Here is a 21,164-nt window from a genome sequence, read left to right as displayed (position 1 = left end):
CCCTAAATGACAGACAATATTCACATTTAATAAGCTGCTTGTACAAACCTTCCCAACGCATAGAAGAAATTTCGCCAACATGCGGAGCTAATGTTCTCTGGACCGCTACACAGCAAACGGCAGGAAGAAAAGTGTAGCTATCTACTCCTATGGATTGGCGAAAAAGGAAGTGATATATTTAGCACATGGACACTCACAGAAGACAAAAAGAAAGCACTCAAGACATACTCGACAGGTTTGAGGCCTATGTTAAATCCAGAGCAAACACCATTTTCGCGCGGTATAAATTCCACCAGAGGATACAAGGGGAGGGTGAAAGTTGCGACCTGTTTGTAACCGAGCTAAGACTGCTTGTGAAATATTGTGATTTTCCTAACAGTGACGAAATGATTAGAGACAGAATCGTCTTTGGCACAAACTCTCCTAAAGTGCATGAGAAGCTGTTATGCCACACAGACTTAACGTTGGAAAAGGCTATTGATATTGCACAGACACATGAGCTGTCGCAGCAGCAGCTAAAAACCATGCATAGTCCCACTGCTAGCACAGCTAATCAGTCAGCTTATGCAGTTAGCAGAAAACCGTTCAAATTGGAGCATACACGTAATGGACGCACAACAAAACGGCTCCAAAAATACAGTATGGAACAAGGAATGTGGAGCATGCAGGGGAGAGCACGGACGCACAGAGGAATGCCCAGCCAAAGGACGCCAATGCAACAAATGTAAGAAGCCCAACCATTTTGCTAAAGTGTGCAGGACACAAACACAGCAACCAAAGACAAAGTACAAGCCCAAAAGAGTGCATGTTATCGCCGACGGAGCGGAGCAGCCACCAGATGAACTGTATATTGACACTATCACAAAGCTACATGCTAACACTGCCAAAGGACAGGCATATGCAGAGGTGCAAATAGGGGAAAAGAGGCACAAATTGAAATTTAAAATAGACACGGGTGCCCAGGCCAACATAATACCAGCCCACACATTCCACAAAATGTTTGGCAATAAAGTGCTTAACCCACCAGACAGTACTATCTCAGGATATGGTGGACAGAGACTCGTAGTGGAAGGGTCATGCAAGCTCACGTACAGATAAAAAGAAAAAATAGTCGTGCTAGACTTTGACATAGTCTGTCCAAGAAATGCACCTCCTGTTTTGGGAATGCGAGCATGCTTAGATCTGAACATGGTCAAGCTAGTGCACATGGTCAACGCACTGCCACACACTAGCATCACAGATGAGTTTGCTGACGTATTCAATGGCATTGGACTGTTTCCTGGGGAGTGCACCCTGCGCCTTCAACCTGCCATAACACCAGTGGTGTGTCCGCCTCGCCGCATCCCATATGCCCTGCGGAGCCGACTCAAAGATGAACTAAAAGAGATGGAAGAAATGGACATTATACAGAAAGTCACAGAGCTGACTGAATGGGTAAATGCCTTGGTAGTGGTAGAAAAGCCCAAAACAGGGAGGCTTAGAATATGTTTAGACCCCCGCTCTCTAAACAAAGCCATTCAAAGACCCCACTATCTGCTTCCCACTCTGGATGATGTCACACCCAGACTAGTTGGTGCACAATACTCCAGTGTACTAGACGCCACGTCTGGGTACTGGGCGATAAAACTCAGCCACAAGTCATCCATGCTAACTACATTCAACACCATCTATGGTAGGTATTGGTTCAAGAGGCTCCCCTTTGGGATCATCTCTGCACAGGACGGGTTTCAGAGGAGAGTCGATGAGGCTTACGAGGGCCTTCCGGGCATCGCCGCTATTGTGGATGACATCTTGATGTATGGCCGCACCAAAGACGAGCACGATGCCAACCTGCGTGGTATGCTGGAGAGAACAAGAGAGAAAGGCATTGAGCTGAACAAGGATAAAAGTGTCATCTGGTGACAGAGGTGAGCTACTTTGGGCACAGGCTGACACGAGACGGCATCTAGCCCGACCCCAACAAGATAAAGGCCATAAAAGACATGGCTCCCCCACGCAACAGAGCAGAGCTGGAGACCATATTGGGCATGATCACTTACCTTTCCAGGTTTGCCCCCAAACTCTCAGAGGCCACAGATCCATTATGGCAGCTGCTGAAGGAGGGCAACGAGTTTATATGAGACTCAAACCTTAACGCTGCATTCACATAGGTAAAATACCTCCTAACACAGGAGCCTGGCCCCATCCTCACATACTTTGACCACACCAAAGATGTGAAACTGCAAGTTCATGCATCCAAATGCAGCTTAGGAGCTGTCCTGCTCCAGGGAGAGAAACCAGTTGCATATGCATCCAAAGCACTAAATGAGACTGAACAGAACTACGCACAAATCGAAAAGGATCTCTATGCAGCGCTCTTTGGATGCAAGAGGTTCCACCAGTACCTGTATGGCCGACAGGTGATTGTCGAATCAGATCACAAACCGCTAGAGGCAATCATGCGAAAGCCGCTGCATCGTCCAGGTTACAACGCATGATACTGCAGCTGCAAAGGTATAACATCACCATTACACACAAGCCCGGAAAGCAGATCCCAGTCGCGGACACTTTATCCGGAAAGCCAATTGAATGTAATGAACAGTCACTGAGCGAAGGTATGGACTCACAAATACACACAGGGTTCAGCAGCGCTCCGGTGAGCGACAGGAAAATGGCAGAGATCAGAGCTGCAACAGCCCAAGACGAACAGCTCTCAGTGCTGACACAGGTTACCTTGGCAGGGTGGCCTGAGTCAAGGAAAAAATGCCCACATGCTGTCACAGATTACTGGAATCATCATGATGAGATCTCCAAGGTGAATGGCATCCTGCTAAAAGGGGGAAAAAATCATTCACACAAATCATGAGCATTCACTCATGCATGGGACTTTGAGCACGTCACAAGCAGTCCACTGTACACACAGAGCAACGGATTGGCTGAAAAGACTGTGCAGACAGCCAAGGCCCTCATGGACAAAGCATGTGCACAGGGGACGGATCCTTACCTCAGTTTATTAGAATACAGAAACACCAAGGTTGATGGACTGAAGTCACCAGCGCAGCTGCTGATGAGCAGACGCCTGTGCTCAATTCTCCCGGTCACTGAAAAGCAACTGCAGCCAGAGCTTGCCTGTCGCAGCACAGTCCACTGCAGGAGAAAACTGTGCCAAAGGCGGCAAAAGCAGTACTACGACCGAACAGCCAAAACACTGCCTGCACTACCAGTGGGTGCCACAGTCCGCTACCAGCTCCCAGCAGGGACGTAGAAACCTGCAATAGTCACAGAAACAGCAGGTACTCAGAGGTCATACAACATCTGCACTGATGAAGGTCACACGCTCAGGGGAAACAGGCGTCACCTTTTGCAGACTCCAGAAGGTGGTACAAACCACGAAGGTCCACAAAATGGCCACCGTTGCCAAGCAAGATAAAATGACTGAATACCATAAGACGACATAGTTCATAAATATGTATGGCAGCTATCATGTGTATGTTCGTGACCATGTTTTGTTTTCAAAAGAAGGGGGGATGTAACATCCTTGGAACTTCCTGTTAGAATGTTCTGTTTTACGGATGTCATTGAAGTGCGCACCAGTGGAAACCGGATGTAAAACAATAAAGATGGCAGCGCCGATATGAGCAGTTGATGAGTAGTCCAGTCTTATCTTTTATTCAAAGATAACAGTAAACATTACAATGAAGACATGTTGGGTGGGTGAAATTAGAAAGCTAGCGTTAGCTAACGAGCAGCAGTCGCTCCACTCCCACTGTAGGGAGACTCATTTGCCAAGAGAACAGCTGACAGCCTGGGAGAGGCACTGTCTGGTTAACACAAGTTTTTAGCTGTGACTGTCCTTCCTTTGCATTGTGGCTGCTGTCTGGAGATTCCTTCATGAAGAACTCGTATTCTTTTGAATGTTTCGTACCAAATGTTGTAACAGCGGCCATGCTGTGTAGTGTTTAGGGTCCTCGCCACCACCAGACAAATCGGTATTGCAAATTGAACATGTAGCTGGACTTGAATGGCCTTCTTTTGACTGAAAGTACTGCCAAACAACACTTTTTCTGCTCACCAGTTCCATTTTCACTTGCCTACTGCATCGAAGCCTCCACCTACGTAAACACCTTCCCGTAATCAACGGCGCCGTCATTAGGTCATTACATAGCATGCATAGTGCAATTATAACTCTACAAAGAGTATAGAAATAACAAGAGGCTAAACTCAATAGAATGTTGTGTTCCGTTCAGTCCAAGATGGCGGTGCTGCAGCTCGGTCATGGGTGCATTTGTTGCAATGGAACGTTCTATTGAGTTTCGCCTCTTGGTACTTCTATACTCTTTGACAAGAGCAGAAACTCAACACAACATTCGCCTCTTTTTCTCGAGTTTCACCTCTTGTTACTTCTCTTTGGTAGAGTTCGGTTCGGTGGAAAAAAAATTCTAAAGTTCAGCAGAACCCGAACTCCGTCAAAAAGCCCAAAGTTCGGCCGAACCCGAACTCTGGGTTCAGTGCATCCCTAATTCAGACATCAGTTAGATGCAGTGTTGTAATGTAACAAACAAATGTACAAATTTATTCTGTTTCTGTTTTTCTCTTTGTTGATGTCAGACTTTGTATTGGATGTTTGAGAGGGTGTGGAATTATGCTTTACTATAAGGAAGACACAATAAAGTTCATAATCAATTTTACTTTACTTTTACTTCTAAAAAATAAGTACAGTAAATATCAGATACTTTGAGACTTTGACTCAAGTAATATTCTAAACTGTGACTTTAACTTATTAATTCATTTTCTGGGAAGATACTTGTACTGTTACTCAAGTACTTCTTGAGTACTTTATGCAAGACTGCTAAGATGTGTCCCGTGATAATGAGGCCAGACTGCTGATGTTCACATCCTCTGACTTGAAGAGTTTAAAAAAGCAGACGCAGACTTTCATCTCAGTTGCAGAACAGTCACTGCAGATGAATTTAAGGATTCATGCAATGTCATGAACTGTGTTCTATCATTTCTAATCTTAACATTATATTGACTTTAAATAAGAGAGATGGTAAGTTTGGAGAATCTGTGTTATTGTAAGAATTGATTGTTGATTAATTATGACAAACTTTACACAGGTTTCATATTTCACTTTTGGTGCATACTTTAATATCAGGCTCTTTAAATACTTATTGTTCACGATTATTATGTGTTTTTATGCTTTAATTATCTGTGCCAATCTATTGCTGATTGTGGTTATCTGTATGAACAGAAGCTTACATGAACCTATGTACCTTTTTCTGTGCAGCCTGTTTGTAAATGAACTGTATGGTAGTACAGGGTTGTTTCCATTCCTTATGGTTCAGATCCTCTCTGACATTCACACTGTTTCTGCTCCGTTCTGTTTTATACAGATTTATTGTGTTTATAGTTATGCAAATATACAATTTATTAACTTATCCATCATGTCTTATGACAGATATCTTGCTATCTGTTATCCTCTGCAATATAACACACGTATGACATCCACCAAGGTTACAGTGCTTATTGCTGTAACATGGTTATTCCCATTTTTTGAAATTTCCGGCCCTATATTTTTAAGTTCCTCTTTACAGCTGTGTGGGAACATCATTAACAAAGTTTACTGTGACAATTACTCTGTTGTGAAACTGGCCTGCTTTGACACCACAGTCAACAACATTCATGTAAAAGTCTTATCTTTGGTAAAATGTAAACTAATGTTAAAGAGCAAATTGCTGGTTGCAGGCCCTGTGAATTAAATTAGCTAAGGTTTTCAATAAAAACAAAATGCAATTTCACATTAGTTTTCACAATTATTATGGCCATGTCTGTGTTCATTTTAAAAAAAGCTGAAGCAGTCATTAACACAGGCATAAAACCATAACAGCTAGAGTATTCATTCTTTTTGCGTCAGAAATCTAAGGCCTTGACACCATTCTATTGCAGATGACACTATAAAAACACCGTTACACTCTGCTCATAAAAAATGATAATTTCTCAAGAACTAAACTTTAAATAGTTCAAATAACTAATGGGTTGTCAAGAAATAATTTGTATTATGTTTTGTGTGTTTATCTGGTAAAGTCTGATGAAAACCTGTCAGATTTTTTTTTTTTTATTAATGACACAATTTCAATAATTTTATTAATTGACTTCCATAAATGTTTGGCTTAGGTTGTACTGCTTTTAGGGATATGAAGCTTTTAAAGATACTGAGGACCTTCCTAAAGACAATGTGTTGTTTTTTAATTAAAATTAATTAATTAAAACAACATTTTGTAACATTATTATTACCATGTACAGTATGTTTCTAAAACGTAGGAAAGACTAGAGCAGAAAATAAAAAAAAAAGACTCAAAAAGCTTAAAGAGAAAACAGAAGTCCACTGGGGACCAACTACAATCATTAGATCTGAGAGAAGTCTTTCACTTAGTTTTGATGCATATATTGATTTTACATTCATTTGGCCCAGATTATGCCCAAAAAAGGCTTGGGTGCTGCGCCTAAGCCTTATAACGATAAGGAAAACCCTACATTTTTAGGAAAATTATGTAGAAACTAGAAAACATGGTCATCTGTGAGACATTGAGTTGTGTTGGGAACCAGAGCAGGTGTCTAGGCAAATGTTGGGCTAATAATAGCTAATGCCGGTCACATCCCATCATTGTAACGTTTGCAAACTCTTATCTCATCAACAAAACTGGTTGTCTTATAGTGGCAGAGTATACCTGTGTGGGAACTGTCAGCCCAGAATGCCTCAGGGGAGGCCTTGTGGGCCCTGGTGCAGAATCTCAACCCTGGGCCTGACATAACATGCCCAACACTGCAACCAGGTATTGAAGCATGCTGTCAGAATCTCTTTGTGCTACAGATAGCCTTCATGACATGAACTTGACTGATGATGTAATCAGGTTTAGTCGCATCCGGTCAGAACAGAGGAGTTAAGATTTAAACATTTTTTTAACAAGGGCTGCACAACAGCATGTTTAAAAACAGCTGGACCATTACCAGAGACAAGACAGGTATTTATCAGTGATAGAACACATGGTCCAACAGTGCCAAGGACTTCCTTGAGTAGACAAGAGGGAATGCTGTCTGAGGGACAATTTGTGAGCCGCAGATGGTGGACCACCTAAGTTAGGGAGGTGAGTGAAATGGGCTCAAACTTGTCCAGGACCGCAAGGCACATTGAAGGAACAGAGGGGTCTTGGTCAAAACATTTGGTCACAGAAGATCGAAGGACAGAAATTATTTTCAAAAAGTTATTTAAGAAAGGAATCACAGAGGTCAGATGTGGGAACGATAGGGGTAGAGTCACAGGGGTTTATAAGAGTGTTAAACATTTTGAAAAGAACCTGAGGCCTGTGGCAGTTATGAGAAAACAGGTTAGAAATATACTCAGTTTTTGCAGATTTTACAGCTCTCTGATAATCAGACAGACTGTGCTGTAGAATTCATACCTGTCAAGTTTTGGATTTGAAAATAAGGGAAATTTTCCGGTGCCCACCTCGTGCAGTCCCACCACCCCACCCAAGCTCCAGTATCCCTTACATTTTAAGACGGGTGTACAAGAAAGCTAAAATCACCACTTGATGCAGAATGCTGAAAACATTTACAATTTATAACATTGCTTGTCTTTACATTTTATTTTCATTCCACACATTCTTTTCATTTCATATTGCTTTTCTTTTACAGTTTTTCTTTAATTTCACGTAACTTTTCTTTAGTGAGTTATTGTTCAAATTTGTTGCAGACTTTGCATTCTTTAAGACTGTTTTGGAAGGAGTGTATTTGTGGGCGGGGCCAGAGTGGTTCATTTTACATGAGAGTAGAGCGCAAACAGTTCTGTTGTCTAACGTCATCCTATTCTCTGGAACAATCTTTCGTACCATGCTAAACACCCTTTCTCAACTTGCATTGCTATGGGGAATGCATAGTAAAGCCTTCAGAAGTTTTGGCAGCGCACCATCTCGGTCGTAGCGACCATCATCCGTCTCTGTTTTTTTCTTTTTTTTCCCTGCGTTGTCACTCATCATCTGACCTCACACACTAACCTCGCGACAACTGCCACCTACAGTACCTGTGGTACATGCTGTAGTAGGCTACTGCAGGTGGCAGTTATCGCCAGGCTAGTGACAGAGCTCAGATTGGGAATGTTCTTTTTTTTTTTACTCCGCTCGAGCCCGGGGTATTATTATTTTTTAATAACGCAGGTTAAAATACGAAAACGGGATACTTGACAGGTATGGTAGAATTTCATAGTTTGTCCTTTTTCCATCTTCTCTCAGCTTGCCAACATGTTCGTCTGAGAGCACGGGTATAGTCATTTAGCTAAGGCTCCGAAAGTGCTTTTGTGTGATTCATCCTCAGGGGAGCAACAGAGTCTAAAATGCTTGTGGAAGTTGAATTAAAAAAGAGTAATAATCTCATCAGCACTGGGGGCATTAGCATTGTCTAGATTATAAGCACAGAACCTTTAAAAAATAGCAGAGAACCGCGCCAGAGTTTCACAGTTAATTACATGACGGCGGCATGCAGGCGAAGACTTCACCACAGAGCATCGGACTGTACTCGTAAATAAAACAGGGAAATGATCGGATATACAAGTGTCACAAATTTCATTGATATGAACACACAAGCCATGGGACAGTACAAGATCTAATTTGTGCGCCTTTTCGTGAGTCGAGCCAGACACCCACTGGATGAGGTTAAAGGAATAAATGAGATTCAAAAAGTATTTAACCATAGGTTTGTCCAGACAACATATGTGTACGTTATAATCACCACAAATTAGAAAGTGGTCATACTTTAACATGATACCTGCTATAAAATCAGCAAACTCTGGCATCAAGTCCTTGTTGGATTTGGGTGGACAGTATACAACCGCAACCAGCATCAGAGGCGAGGCATTTAGCTCAAAAAGCTGCAGCTCAAAGCTAGAATAGGTGACAGATACCAAAAGTTGACACTGGAAGATTAATTTAAATACCGTGGCAAGTCCTCCACCTTTCCCAGTGGTCCGGGGGGGAGCTAAAAAATTTACAGTTGGGAGGGAGAAGCTCAGAAAAGGGAGCGGACTCACCAACATGAAGCCAGGTCTCAGTCAGGAACATGAAATCCAATTCATGTGATGTAAAAAAGTCATTAAGCACAAACGTTTTGTTGGCTAAAGACCTGACATTCATCATGGCTAAGCGAAGAGTTAAATCCTTATTGTCTGGTTTGGTAGCGACAGATGTGGTAAACTGAGCCAAGGGGCGCAGGCATCTGCTACACCTATTTACAATGTGGGATTTTACCTGATATTTGTAATAACCGTAGGGATGGGATATTTAGCAGGTCAAGTTACTAAAATAGGATATTTAATCAGGCCAGCATTTGTACAGGAGACTGGTTGTAACAGGCTTCAGAAAATGTGGTGGACCCAAGTGCAGAGACAGCAGGCATAATTGAGGTTGAATATTTAATAATGAAAATCCTTACAATGAAAGGAGTCCTGAAGATAGCAGGCAAAACAAAACAAAAAACAGGAACAGGCAGAATCCCAAAAACAGGAATAACAAAAAATACCAGGAACACCGAGTAGTGATGTTACCCGTGAACCCCCTGCTTCGAGGCACGTATCGAAGACATGAACCAATTTAGAATGGAGCTTTGTATCAGAGCTTGATTGGTTTTGTGATAATCACGTGACCAGTGACGTCAGAAGCTTCCTTTCACACACAAACATGTGACTGCTTCAAAGTTGAATTCAAAGCTTTACAGTTGTGCGACATGGGGCGCACCTGGGTTGTTGCAGTAGGAGAGTCAGAGTCAGGAGAGTTAGTGAATAGAGAGATTAGTATAGTGATTATTATAGCGAGTAGAGTGTTCATAGAAAGTGTATAGCCAGTAGAAAGTTTATAGCAAGTAGAAAGTTTATAGCTAGTAGAGTTTATAAAAGAGAGTTTATAGCAAGTGGTGAGCAAGAAAATAAATAGCCTCAGCCCTGGAACAGTGGAAAAAGTTATATTTCTGAATAAAAAATGACATTTAATTTCTATTCCCACAAACACTTGTCACCAAGCACAATAATATCCCCCTGACCTGTCCACGAGCACTGTTATTGTCCATAAGCATCATCACTGTTTGTTAACTATCACAAGCACTTTCACTGTCCCAAAGTATGTCCTTGCCACTGTCAAAGCACTTCCCCAATCAATTGACTCAAACAATTTCTATAACCACCACACTGGCAGTAGACTACATGTCAGACTGTTAGATTGCTCATATAGCCTATGCCTTCTGCACTGCATCTCTCACCTATTTGGCTGAGGAGACAATGTTGCTCTAGACTACGTACTCAATATAATCACAGAAATGTGTGTGCAATGTGCAGTGTGTTCTTCATTAATTTCCCTCCCAAATTGTTGTATTTGTTTACAAACACAAGACACGTTCACAACCAAAATCGTAACTTTGTTTTTGTTTTTTGTGGAGAAGGCAATAACATTTTTTATTTATGCAAGGTCCCAAATAGGCTTAGTTATTTATGTCATTATTTATTTATGGATGAATTCATACTCAAAATGTATTCATCTTTGAATCCAAGAGATTCATGGCTAATACCTGTGAAACAGTTTGTGACACAATGCTATCCTTAACTTTTACCAGCAGATGTCCTCATAGAGTTCTGAAGCTTCGAGTACGGAACCTTTTTTGGATACAATTGGATTGAAAGCTTCACTGGTTCAGAAAGCTTCAGTTCGCCATCACTAACACGGAGACCAACGGGGTAGACTACACACACTTTCACAGAATAAAATTCAATGATCTGACACAAGACAAGGGCAACACAAAGATTAAATACAAAGGGTAACAAGGTAACAAGAGGCAGGTGACACAAGGGCTGGGAAACAGGTGAAAGACATCAGACAATCACAAAGGCGGGAAAATCAAAAGACAGGAAGTAAATCAAGACAAGACAGAAAACCAAGGCTGCTAAAATAAAACAGGAAACAGAAGCATACACAACCCTAACACTGGTGGAAAGTTATGGAGTCTGGAAAATGAAAATGAATGCCCATTCTGCTTGGAGTGGGAACAGGTTGTTGTATAGGGGCTCAGGGGGGTATCAGCAGCTTGACGAGACCAGTAGGGGGAGCTAGTGAGGAGAATTGGATTGTGAGCAAACATACTAGGCAGGGAAAAAGACTCTGCTGTGTGGTGTACACAGTCAATCATATGGGGCAGACTGTACTGCGAGCTGCATGTTAGCAGCTAGCATTCGGCTGCCCAGCTAGTTGGGGTGGACCCCGTTGGCCCTGAAGAGGGAAGAACGACCCCAAAACAAATTAAAATTGTCGATAAAATCAATGTTATGAGCTGTGCAAGCAGACCTTAACCAAGTGTGGAGGCCGAGGATTCTAGAGAACCATCCTGATCCCCAGGTCATTGTCGGGATAGGACCCGAGATAAAAACAGACTTCCAAGAGCTGTTTAAAAAACTAAAAAGTGCAACAAAATCCATTTTTGTCAGCTCCGAATGCTGATGAGCTGCATCGGCTGATCCGGCACGTACAATGACTCAAGTGATTGAGGACGGGAGTGAGTGCAAGAGGCCTGGAAGCTTATCCAGAATTACCAGGACGCTGGCACCAGGGAAGCAGTGGCAGCATTGAAAAAATGGATATTCCAGACTATAGAATTCCCCACTATTATGTGCGTTGTCGGGGGGAAGAGTGGACGAGGAGAGGAAGATAGTGATCTCGCACTGTGTTGAAGGCAAAGCTTTATTTGTATAGCACATTTCAGCAACAGGGCAATTCAAAGGCCTTTACATAAAACATTAAAGCGCAGTTAAAAATGATTAAAAAAAAAAATAAAACATTAAAGAGCAGTTTATATACTGCAATTTACAGTGCAGTATAAGAACAAGTTAACCAAGTCCAACTTGGGCCTCCCACAGGACTTATACTTTAACTCTTTTTCTGTTGCAAAACAGGTTCCAAACCTGGCCTCCCAGAGGACTTAAATGTATAAGCCGCTGCTCTATACACTTTATCCAGCCACAATCCTTGCCGTTCCCAGAGCGGGCCGGTCCCACCGGTCTTACTTTTCAATTCTCTTTATATGCTTATGTAGATTGTCATACAGTTTCAACAATGCAACTTCAGTATAAGAAATAAACAATTATTTAAGGAAAGGCGACATAAAAAAGAAAAGTCTTCAGCCTTGATTTAAAAGAACTGCAGTTTTCTGCTTGTTCCAGATTTGTGGAGCATTAAAACTGAACACTGCTTCCCCCTGTTTAGTTCTGACTCTGGGGACAAAAAGTAGACCTGTCCCAGATGACCTGAGAGGTCTGGGTGGTTCATTGTTTAGCAGATCAGAAATGTATTTTGCCCCTAAACCGTTTTGTGATTTATAAACCAGCAGAAGAATCTATTCTTTGAGGCACTGGAAGCCAGTGTAAAGACTTCAGAACTGGAGTGATGTGATCCACTTTCTTGGTGTTAGTGAGGACTCGGGCAGCAGCGTTCTGAATCAGCTGCAGCTGTCTGATTGATTTTTTAGGGAGACCTGTAAAGACACCGTTACAGTAGTCAAGTCTACTGAAGATAAAAGCATGGACAGGTTTTTCCAGATCCTGCTGAGACATATTAAGTCCTGTAACCCTTGATATATTCTTAAGGTGATAATATGCTGACTTTGTAATTGTCTTAATGTGGCTTTTAAAATTCAGGTCTGAGTCCATGACTACACCAAGATTTCTGGCTTTGTCTGTTGCAAAATTTAACATTGTTGTTTTAAGATGAGCACTGACTTTTAGTCGTTCCTCTTTTGCTCCAAAAACAACCTCGGTTTTTTTCTTCATTTAATTTAAGAAAGTTTTGGCACATCCAGTCGTTAATTTCTTCAATACACTTCAGTTTTGGTATTGGACTATAGTCCCCTGGCGATAAGGTTATGTAAATATGTGTGTCGTCCGCATAACTATGGTAACTTATTTTGTTGTTTTCCATAATCTGAGCCAGTGGGAGCATGTAGATGTTGAACAGAAGAGGCCCCAGAACTGAGCCTTGGGGAACTCCACATGACAAATTTGTATGCTCAGATGCATAATTACCTATAGACACAAAGTAATCCCTATTCTTAAAGTAGGATTCAAACCAGTGTAGTACTGAGACGGAAAGGCCAACCCAGTTTTCCAGTCGGTCTAGTAATCTGTCATGGTCGACCGTGTCAAATGCAGCACTGAGATCAAGTAATACTAAGACTAAGTTTTGCCACTATCTGTGTTTAAGTGGATGTCATTAAAGACTTTAACAAGAGCCGTCTCAATGCTGTGGTGTGGTCGAAAACCCGACTGGAAGGCATCAAAACTGTTAAGTGACAAGAAAAGGTTGAGTTGTTGAGAAACCGTTTTTTCAATGATTTTACTTAAAAATGGAAGGTTTGATATCTGCCTATAGTTGCTCATTAGTGACATGTCTACACTGATCTTTTTTAAGAGTGGCTTGATGACTGCAGTTTTTAGGGCCTGCGGGAAGATACCTGAGAGAAGAGACGTGTTTACAATCTGTAGATCAGTAGCCAAACAACTCAAAACATTTTTGAAAAGGCCCATTGGTAGAATATCAAAGCAACAGGAGAGGTTTTCAGATGTTGTATAATGTCCTCCAGGTTTTTAAGGATAATCGTATGAAATTGTGTCATATTGGAATTTGTTTTGCCTAGACACTGTGACAACACATACCCTGTACTCGATATGGAGGCACTGACTGTCTAATTTTCTGAATTTTGTCTTTGAAGAAGGAGGCAAAGTCATTGCAGGCCTTGGTGGATAAAAGTTCAGATGCTACTGGTACTGGAGGGTTTGATAACCTATCGACAGTGGCAAACAAAGCACGTGAATTATTATTGTTTCTGGCGATAATGTCAGAGAAGGACCGCCTTGCATTCCTCAGTTCCAAATTCTAAATGCAAAATCTCTCTTTATAGGTGTTATAATTGACCTGGAGATTAGTTTTTCGCCACCTGCATTCAGCTTTGAAGCAGGCAAGTGTGTGGAGGCAGGAACATCATACCTTAGAGAGGGATTTTCTGTCGGCTCAGGACAAGGAAGACCTGCTGAGCGTCTGTGAACAGCCTCCTTCAGGATCCTGAGCCAGGAAGCGGAGGTGGTGATCGCTGCACGGGACGAGGGCCGCTGGTCTACCCTCACAATGGAGTGGCGAGCCACCCGAATAGGTGCAGTCAATGCAGTGTCAGCAGGTGCCTTATCCAAAGATCTGTCAAGATCAGGAACCACGGGAGTGTGAGCTGGCTCTGGCTGGACAGGAGTGTCGTCCGACAGAACCGCATATCTATTGTTTAGGCTCAGGCGAGGGGGTGAGGCGGACTCGTCTGAGCCTTTTGCGTGACTGCGTATGGCCACTTCGGTCCAGGATGACTGCTGGTTCGATGTTGAACAAGAAGACGGCTGTGGACAGGTGGAGGGGTCCCACCGAGCTGTGTCCTGCAGGGCTGTGCTTAAAGAGGCAATAAGTTTGGACTGTCCAAAAGCCGTGTCCATGAAGCTGGATAGAAGAGACTCTTTTTTTCAGTTCATCAGAGAGCCATCGGATGTCCTCCTTAAGGTCAGCAATTTTTATATGCTTTTTTAAGAGTAAAAGTTAGCAGCAGCTAACAAACAAAGTAGACAGAGTCTACACGGCAAAAACACTGGAGCAAGAGCAAATTCTCTTTCTTTCCTCAAAAGGACCAGGGAGCTTCTCTCTGCACGTCTGATCTGATCTGATCAGGTCCTATGACATTGTCCAAATGACATTGTAGGCAAACCAGAAGCTTTTCAATCTAGCCTGTAATTTTGGGCCATCGTAAATAATCATATACCGCAGAACCCCTCTGAGTAAAATGACCTCACACAAGCCCACTTTAAAAGATCTGAAATACCTAAAACTGAATACACCATTTTATTAGGGCTGCAAGTAATGATTAAGTCCATCGCCAATTAATCTGTGGATTCTTTTCTGATTAATGGATTAGTTGTTTGGTTTATAAAATATCAGGAAATGGGACAAAAAAATGTGGATCAGTGTTTCCCAAAACCCAAGATGACGTCCATAAATTTCTTGTTTTGTCCACAACTTGAAGATATTCAGTTTGCTGTCACAGAGGAGAGAAGAAACTGCTCAATGGTGTTTTAAGCGTCCAATGTCAACTTCAAGGCAGCACTGCGACCGTCGACTTGAATGCATCTAACCCTAATCTTAACCCTGACCATTGCATAATCCTAGTGCCTGCCAGGCAGTGCTGCCTGGAAGATGACAGTGGGGGCTTAAAACACAAAACACAGAAGAAACTAGAACCTATTTACATTTAACAAGCTGCAATCACAAAAGTTTTTACTTTTATGTAAAAAAGTCAAAAGAAGGGCCGAGAACGTTGGAGAGAAAAAAAGTGACAAAAATGTTTTGAAACACCCCTACACTGTTGAAAAAATTAACATTAAAAGCCTAAAACATCTAATAAAGCAACAAAACTAAAAAAATGTAATTAAAAAAACAGCACAAACATAACAAATTAAAGGAATCGCACTAAGCTGGTTTAAGTCCTATTTCTCTGAGTGATCCCAATTTGTTAACATTAACGATAAACCCTCCAAGTACGCTAAAGTTAGCCATGGCGTTCCTCAAGGCTCAGTACTTGGACCAATTCTATTCTGCTTCCTCTAGGCAATATTATTAGGAAACACTCAATTAACTTTTACTGTTACGCAGAAGACACCCAATTATATCTGTCAATTAAGCCAGACGAAAGTGGTCAGTTAACTAAACTTCAAGCGTGCATTAAAGATATAAAATCATGGATGACCTACAATTTCCTGATGTTAAACTCAAACAAAACTGAAGTTATTGTGATGGGACCCAAGCACCTCCGAACTTCATTATCTAAAGATACAGCTACTCTGGATGGTATTGCCCTGGCTCCCACCCCCACTGTCAGTAATCTAGGAGTAATTTTTGATCAGGATATATACTTCAATGCCCACTTAAAACAAACCTCAAACCATCTTCGTAACATTGCCAAAATTAGGAATATCCTATCTCAAAACGATGCTGAAAAACTAGTCCATGCATTCGTTACTTCCAGGCTAGACTACTGTAATTCCTTACTATCAGGTTGCTCAAATAAGTCCCTTAAGACTCTCCAGCTGATCCAGAACGCTGCAGCACGTGTTCTGACAAGAACTAAGAAAAGAGAACATATTTCTCCTGTATTAGTTTCTCTGCACTGGCTTCCAGTGAAAACTAGGATTGAATTTAAAATCCTCCTCCTGACTTACAAAGCTCTAAATGGTCAAGTGCCATCATACCTAGAAGAGCTCTTAGTACCTTATTGTCCCACTAGAGCACTGCAGCTCCCAATTTGGGTTTGAGGGGCAGACACCATCACCACATTTAAGAGTAAACTGAAAACTCTCCTCTTTGATAAAACTTATAGTTAAGGAGTGAGGAGTTGCAGCGTCCGCCTAACTGGCCCACCTGCATCTCTTCGTAGTCATTAGATTTATTTATCATATAATCAATAATATAGTGAGAGTAGAGGGAGGTAGGCCAGTACAGCCCGATCCGGCAGGGGAGAGTTCAAGCCCGATCCGGCACCTCTCTCTAAGCTAACCTGCCTCTCTTAGCTATGCTATTATAATTCTAGACTGCCGGGGAAGTTCCTTCCTTCCTATGACACACTGAGCTGCTCTCTCATCTCTGTTTTTCCTGCAATGCCCGGCCGCGTCCTGCTGCGTCCGCCGCATCCACCCATGCTCTGCAGTGCCACGTTACATCCGCAACGCCCTGCTGTGATGTTCATACGCACAGAGTAGTCAGGATCCGGTACTGGAGACTGCACTACTCAGTATGACACGATGTGCCCTGCTATGACATGAACTTCCACGACTACCTTCGAAGTCACTGTTCCATTATCTTTAATGTGACTATTATTTGCCAGTGTTCATCACACCCCCGACCGGCCCCGTCAGACACTGCCTATCAAGAGTCTGGGTCTGCCGAGGTTTCTTCCAAAAAGGGAGTTTTCCTTGCCACTGTTGCAATAGCCACTGCTAATGCTTGCTCTTGAGGGAATTACTGTAATTGTTGGGGTTTTGGAATTTATAGAGTGTGGTCTAGACCTACTCTATCTGTAAAGTGTCTCGAGATAACTCTTGTTATGATTTGATACTATGAATAAAATTGAATTGAATTGAATGTCTTCTTTTGCTCACAACTCAAAGATATTCAGTTTACTGTCAATATATTCACATTTAATAAGCTGACAATACAGAAGTTTAACCGATGAATCGATTATCAAAATATTTGGCAATTCATTTAATATTTGACAACTAATCGATTAATCTTTGCAGCTCTATATATATATTTGAATAGTAATGGAAGCTACAGGAGTTGTTGTGGAGTTGTATGGATTATAAAAAGTTACCTGGAAGGGGACGTCTGCCATAGTTTTGGCGAGATAATACGCCTTCAGACTGCACCAGTAGTTCAGGTGTTCCCTCAGAAAAAACTCCCATCCCCAGAGGAACTGAAACACAAACACACAACTCAACGTTTACATCAAACGGTTTGAAGAAATGCCAATAAACCAGAGCATGTTTTTCTCCTATCCAGGAATGTTGTTAGGACTAGCCAGAAGGTCTGGCAATGCGGGACTAGGGGATCTCTAGCAAGATAAGCAGATGTTTTATTGAACTATGTTAATATGCTAAGAGTAGATGTTCAGACATCAGTCAGATACAGTGTTGTAATGTAACAAACAAATGTACGAGTTTTCATGTATCTGTACTTTACATGGTTATTTATATTTCTGGAAACTATTAGAAATTTTACTTTACTTTTCTTAATAAAATGTATACTGTTACTTCACTACTACTTGCAAGAAATGTTTATTCTGTTTCTGTTTTTCTCTTTGTTGATGTCCGACTTTGTATTGGATGTTTGAGAGGGTGTGGAATTATGCTTTACTATAAGGAAGCCACAATAAAGTTATATACTTTACTTTACTATTCAAGTAATATTGTAAAATGTGACTTTAACTTTAACGTATTAATTGTCTGGGAAGATACTTGTACTTTTACTCAAGTATTTCTTGAGTACTTTATGCGAGACTGGTAAGATGTGTCCCCTGGTAATGACACCAGACTGCTGATGTTCACATCCTCTGACTTGAAGAGTTTAAAAAAGCAGACATAGACTTTCATCTCAGTTGCAAAGCAGTCACTGCAGATGAATGTAAGGTATCATGCAATGTCATGAACTGTATTCTGTCATTTCTAATCTTAACATTATATTGACTTTAAATAAGAGAGATGGTAAGTTTGGAGAATCTGTGTTATTGTAAGAATTGATTCTTGATTGATCATGATAAACTTTACACAGGTTTCATATTTCACTTTGGGTGCATACTTTGATATTGGGCTCTTTAAATACTTATTGTTCACGATTATTATCTGTTTTTATGCTGTAATTATTTGTGCCAATCTTTTGCTTATTGTGGTTATCTGTATGAACAGAAGCTTACATGAACCTATGTACATTTTTCTGTGCAACCTATTTGTAAATGAACTGTTTGGTAGTACAGTATTATTTCCATTCCTTCTGGTTCAGATCCTCTCTGACATTCACATTATTTATGCTCCCTTCTGTTTCCTGCAGATTTATTGTGTGTTTGCATATGCAACTGTACAATTTATTAATTTATCCATCATGTCTTATGACAGATATCTTGCTATCTGTTATCCTGCCTATGCAATACACATTATGACATATAACAAGGTTGCAATGCTTATTGCGCTAACATGGTTATTCCCATTTATGGAAGTTGCTGTCACAATATCTTTGAGTTCCTCTTTACAGCTGTGTGGGAACATCATTAACAAAGTTTACTGTGACAATTACTCTGTTGTCAAACTGGCCTGCTTTGACACCACAGTGAACAACATTCAAGGACTCTTTATCACTTGTTTTGTAGTCTTTTGTCCTCTCATCGTAATTCTTTACACTTATATGAGGATCCTTAAAGTGTGTTATTCTGGTTCTAAACAGACCAGACAGAAAGCTCTCAGTACCTGCACACCCCACCTCGCTTCTCTGATTAACTTTTTCTTTGGTTCTTTCTTTGAAGTAGTACAAAGCAGGTTTAATATGAGCAGTGTACCCATGATGTTGCGTATTATTTTGTCATTATACTTTCTGACCTGCCAACCAATCTTTAACCCTTTAATGTTTGGTTTGCAAATGTCTAAAATACGTAGTCTATGTAAAAGTCTTATCTTTGGTAAAGTGTAAACTAATATTAAAGAGCAAATTGCTGGTTGCAGCCCCTGTGAATTAAAATTAAATTTGCTAGGTTTTCAATAAAAACAAAATGCAATTTCACATCATTTTTGACCATTATTATTGCCATGTCTGTGTTAACATTTTGAAAAAGCTGAAGCAGTCATTAACACAGGCATAAAACCATAAAAGCTAGAGTATTCATTCTTTTTGCGTCAGAAATCTAAGGCTTTGACACCATTCTATGGCAAATTACACTATCAAAACACCTTTACACTCTGCTCATAAAAAATGACCATTTCTCAAAAAATAAACTTTAAATAGTTCAAATAAGTAATGGGTTGTCAAGAAATTATTTGTATTATGTTTTATGTGTTTATCTGGTAAAGTCTGATGAAAACATGTCAGATTTGTTGTTGTTTTTTAATTCATGATGCAATTTCAATAATTTTAAGTATTATGGTTTATTAACTTCCATGCACGTTTGGCTTAGGTTCTACTACTTTTAGGGATATAAAGCTTTTGAAGATACTGAGGACCTTCCTAAAGAAAATGTGGTGTTTTTTAATTAAAATAAAATGCAACCGTACATCATTTTGGACCATTATATTTTACCATGTACAGTATGTTTCTAAAACGTTGGAAAAGCAAGAGCAAAAAAAAAAAAAAACACTCAAAAAGCTTAAAGAAAACTTGCTACAGAAGTCCACTGGGGACCAACTACAATCATTAGATCTGAGAGAAGTCTTTCACTTAGTTTTGATGCATATATTGATTTTACATTCATTTGGCTCAGATTATGCCCAAAAAGGCTTGGGTGGTCGCCTAAGCCTTATAACGGTAAGGAAAACCCTACATTTCTAGGAAAATTATGTAGAAACTAGAAAAACTGGCCATCTGTGAGACATTGAGTTGTGTTGGGAACCAGAGCAGGTGTCTAGGCAAATGTTGGGCTAATGATAGCTAATGCCAGTCACATCCCATCATTGTAATGTTTGCAAACTCTTATCTCATCAACTAAACTAGTACTGGTTGTCTTATAGTGGCAGAGTATACCTGTGTGGGAACTGTCAGCCAATGGCCTCAGGGGAGGCCTTGTGGGGCCCTGGTGCAGAATCTCAACCCTGGGCCTGACATAACATGCCCAACACTGCAACCAGGTATTGAAGCATGCTGTCAGAATCCTTTTGTGCTACAGATAGCCTTCAGGACATGAACTTGACTGATGATGTAATCAGGTTAAGTGGCATCCGGTCCAACACAGGCTGGTGGTGGCAACTGTATTTATTTCTGTAGGGGTCGCGGGAGATGATTCACTTTAAAATCTAAAATACAAACCACAACATCTAGAGCGTTTGCTAAGCTGTCTGCCTTTCCTTTCATGTCATCATGTCATGTACTGATTTTAGGGATAGGCATAAGGATTTGAAGCCTAGAAAAGGTGACTGTGAACTGGGTACAGAAGACCGTAATGTTACGATCCTTTCAGAGGTCGTTACAATTGAGTTTAGCCAGCCAAATGTGACCGTCATGCTGACGACAGTTTAGCGTAGACATCAAAACAACTAGTTAAGATTAGAGATAAGATTGTGGTTTGGATTAAAACACTCCGGGACATGAACACCTGTTTCCTGGGGGAAAGTCTTGTGTTTTCTCCTCAACTTATTCTGGGACATGAACTCTGCTTCCGGCTTGAAAGCCTTGTGTTTTAGGAGCCAAACATCACAAACACCAAAAAAGCATATATTCACATTTAACAAGCTGACATTACAGAAGTTTTACTCAAACCGATGAATCGATTATCAAAATAGTTGGCAATTTATTGAATATTTGACAACTAATCGATTCATCTTT

At 40.9% G+C, this 21,164-nt stretch overlaps 1 protein-coding gene across 1 annotated transcript; it reads left to right on the top strand.

The window, feature by feature from the left end:
* Nucleotides 1-18,389: 18,389 nt before the first annotated feature.
* On the top strand, nucleotides 18,390-19,424 carry LOC120545304 (olfactory receptor 11A1-like; the record flags this gene model as incomplete). Its single annotated transcript, XM_039779548.1, has 1 exon — nucleotides 18,390-19,424. A coding segment is annotated over one exon (933 nt), but the record flags the coding sequence as incomplete, so codon positions are not given.
* Between the last annotated feature and the right edge of the window lie 1,740 nt (nucleotides 19,425-21,164).

This window comes from Perca fluviatilis, chromosome 2 (genome assembly GCF_010015445.1).
Source record: "Perca fluviatilis chromosome 2, GENO_Pfluv_1.0, whole genome shotgun sequence".
Classification (NCBI taxonomy): domain Eukaryota; kingdom Metazoa; phylum Chordata; class Actinopteri; order Perciformes; family Percidae; genus Perca; species Perca fluviatilis.
This window is presented reverse-complemented; position numbering and strand designations above follow the sequence as displayed.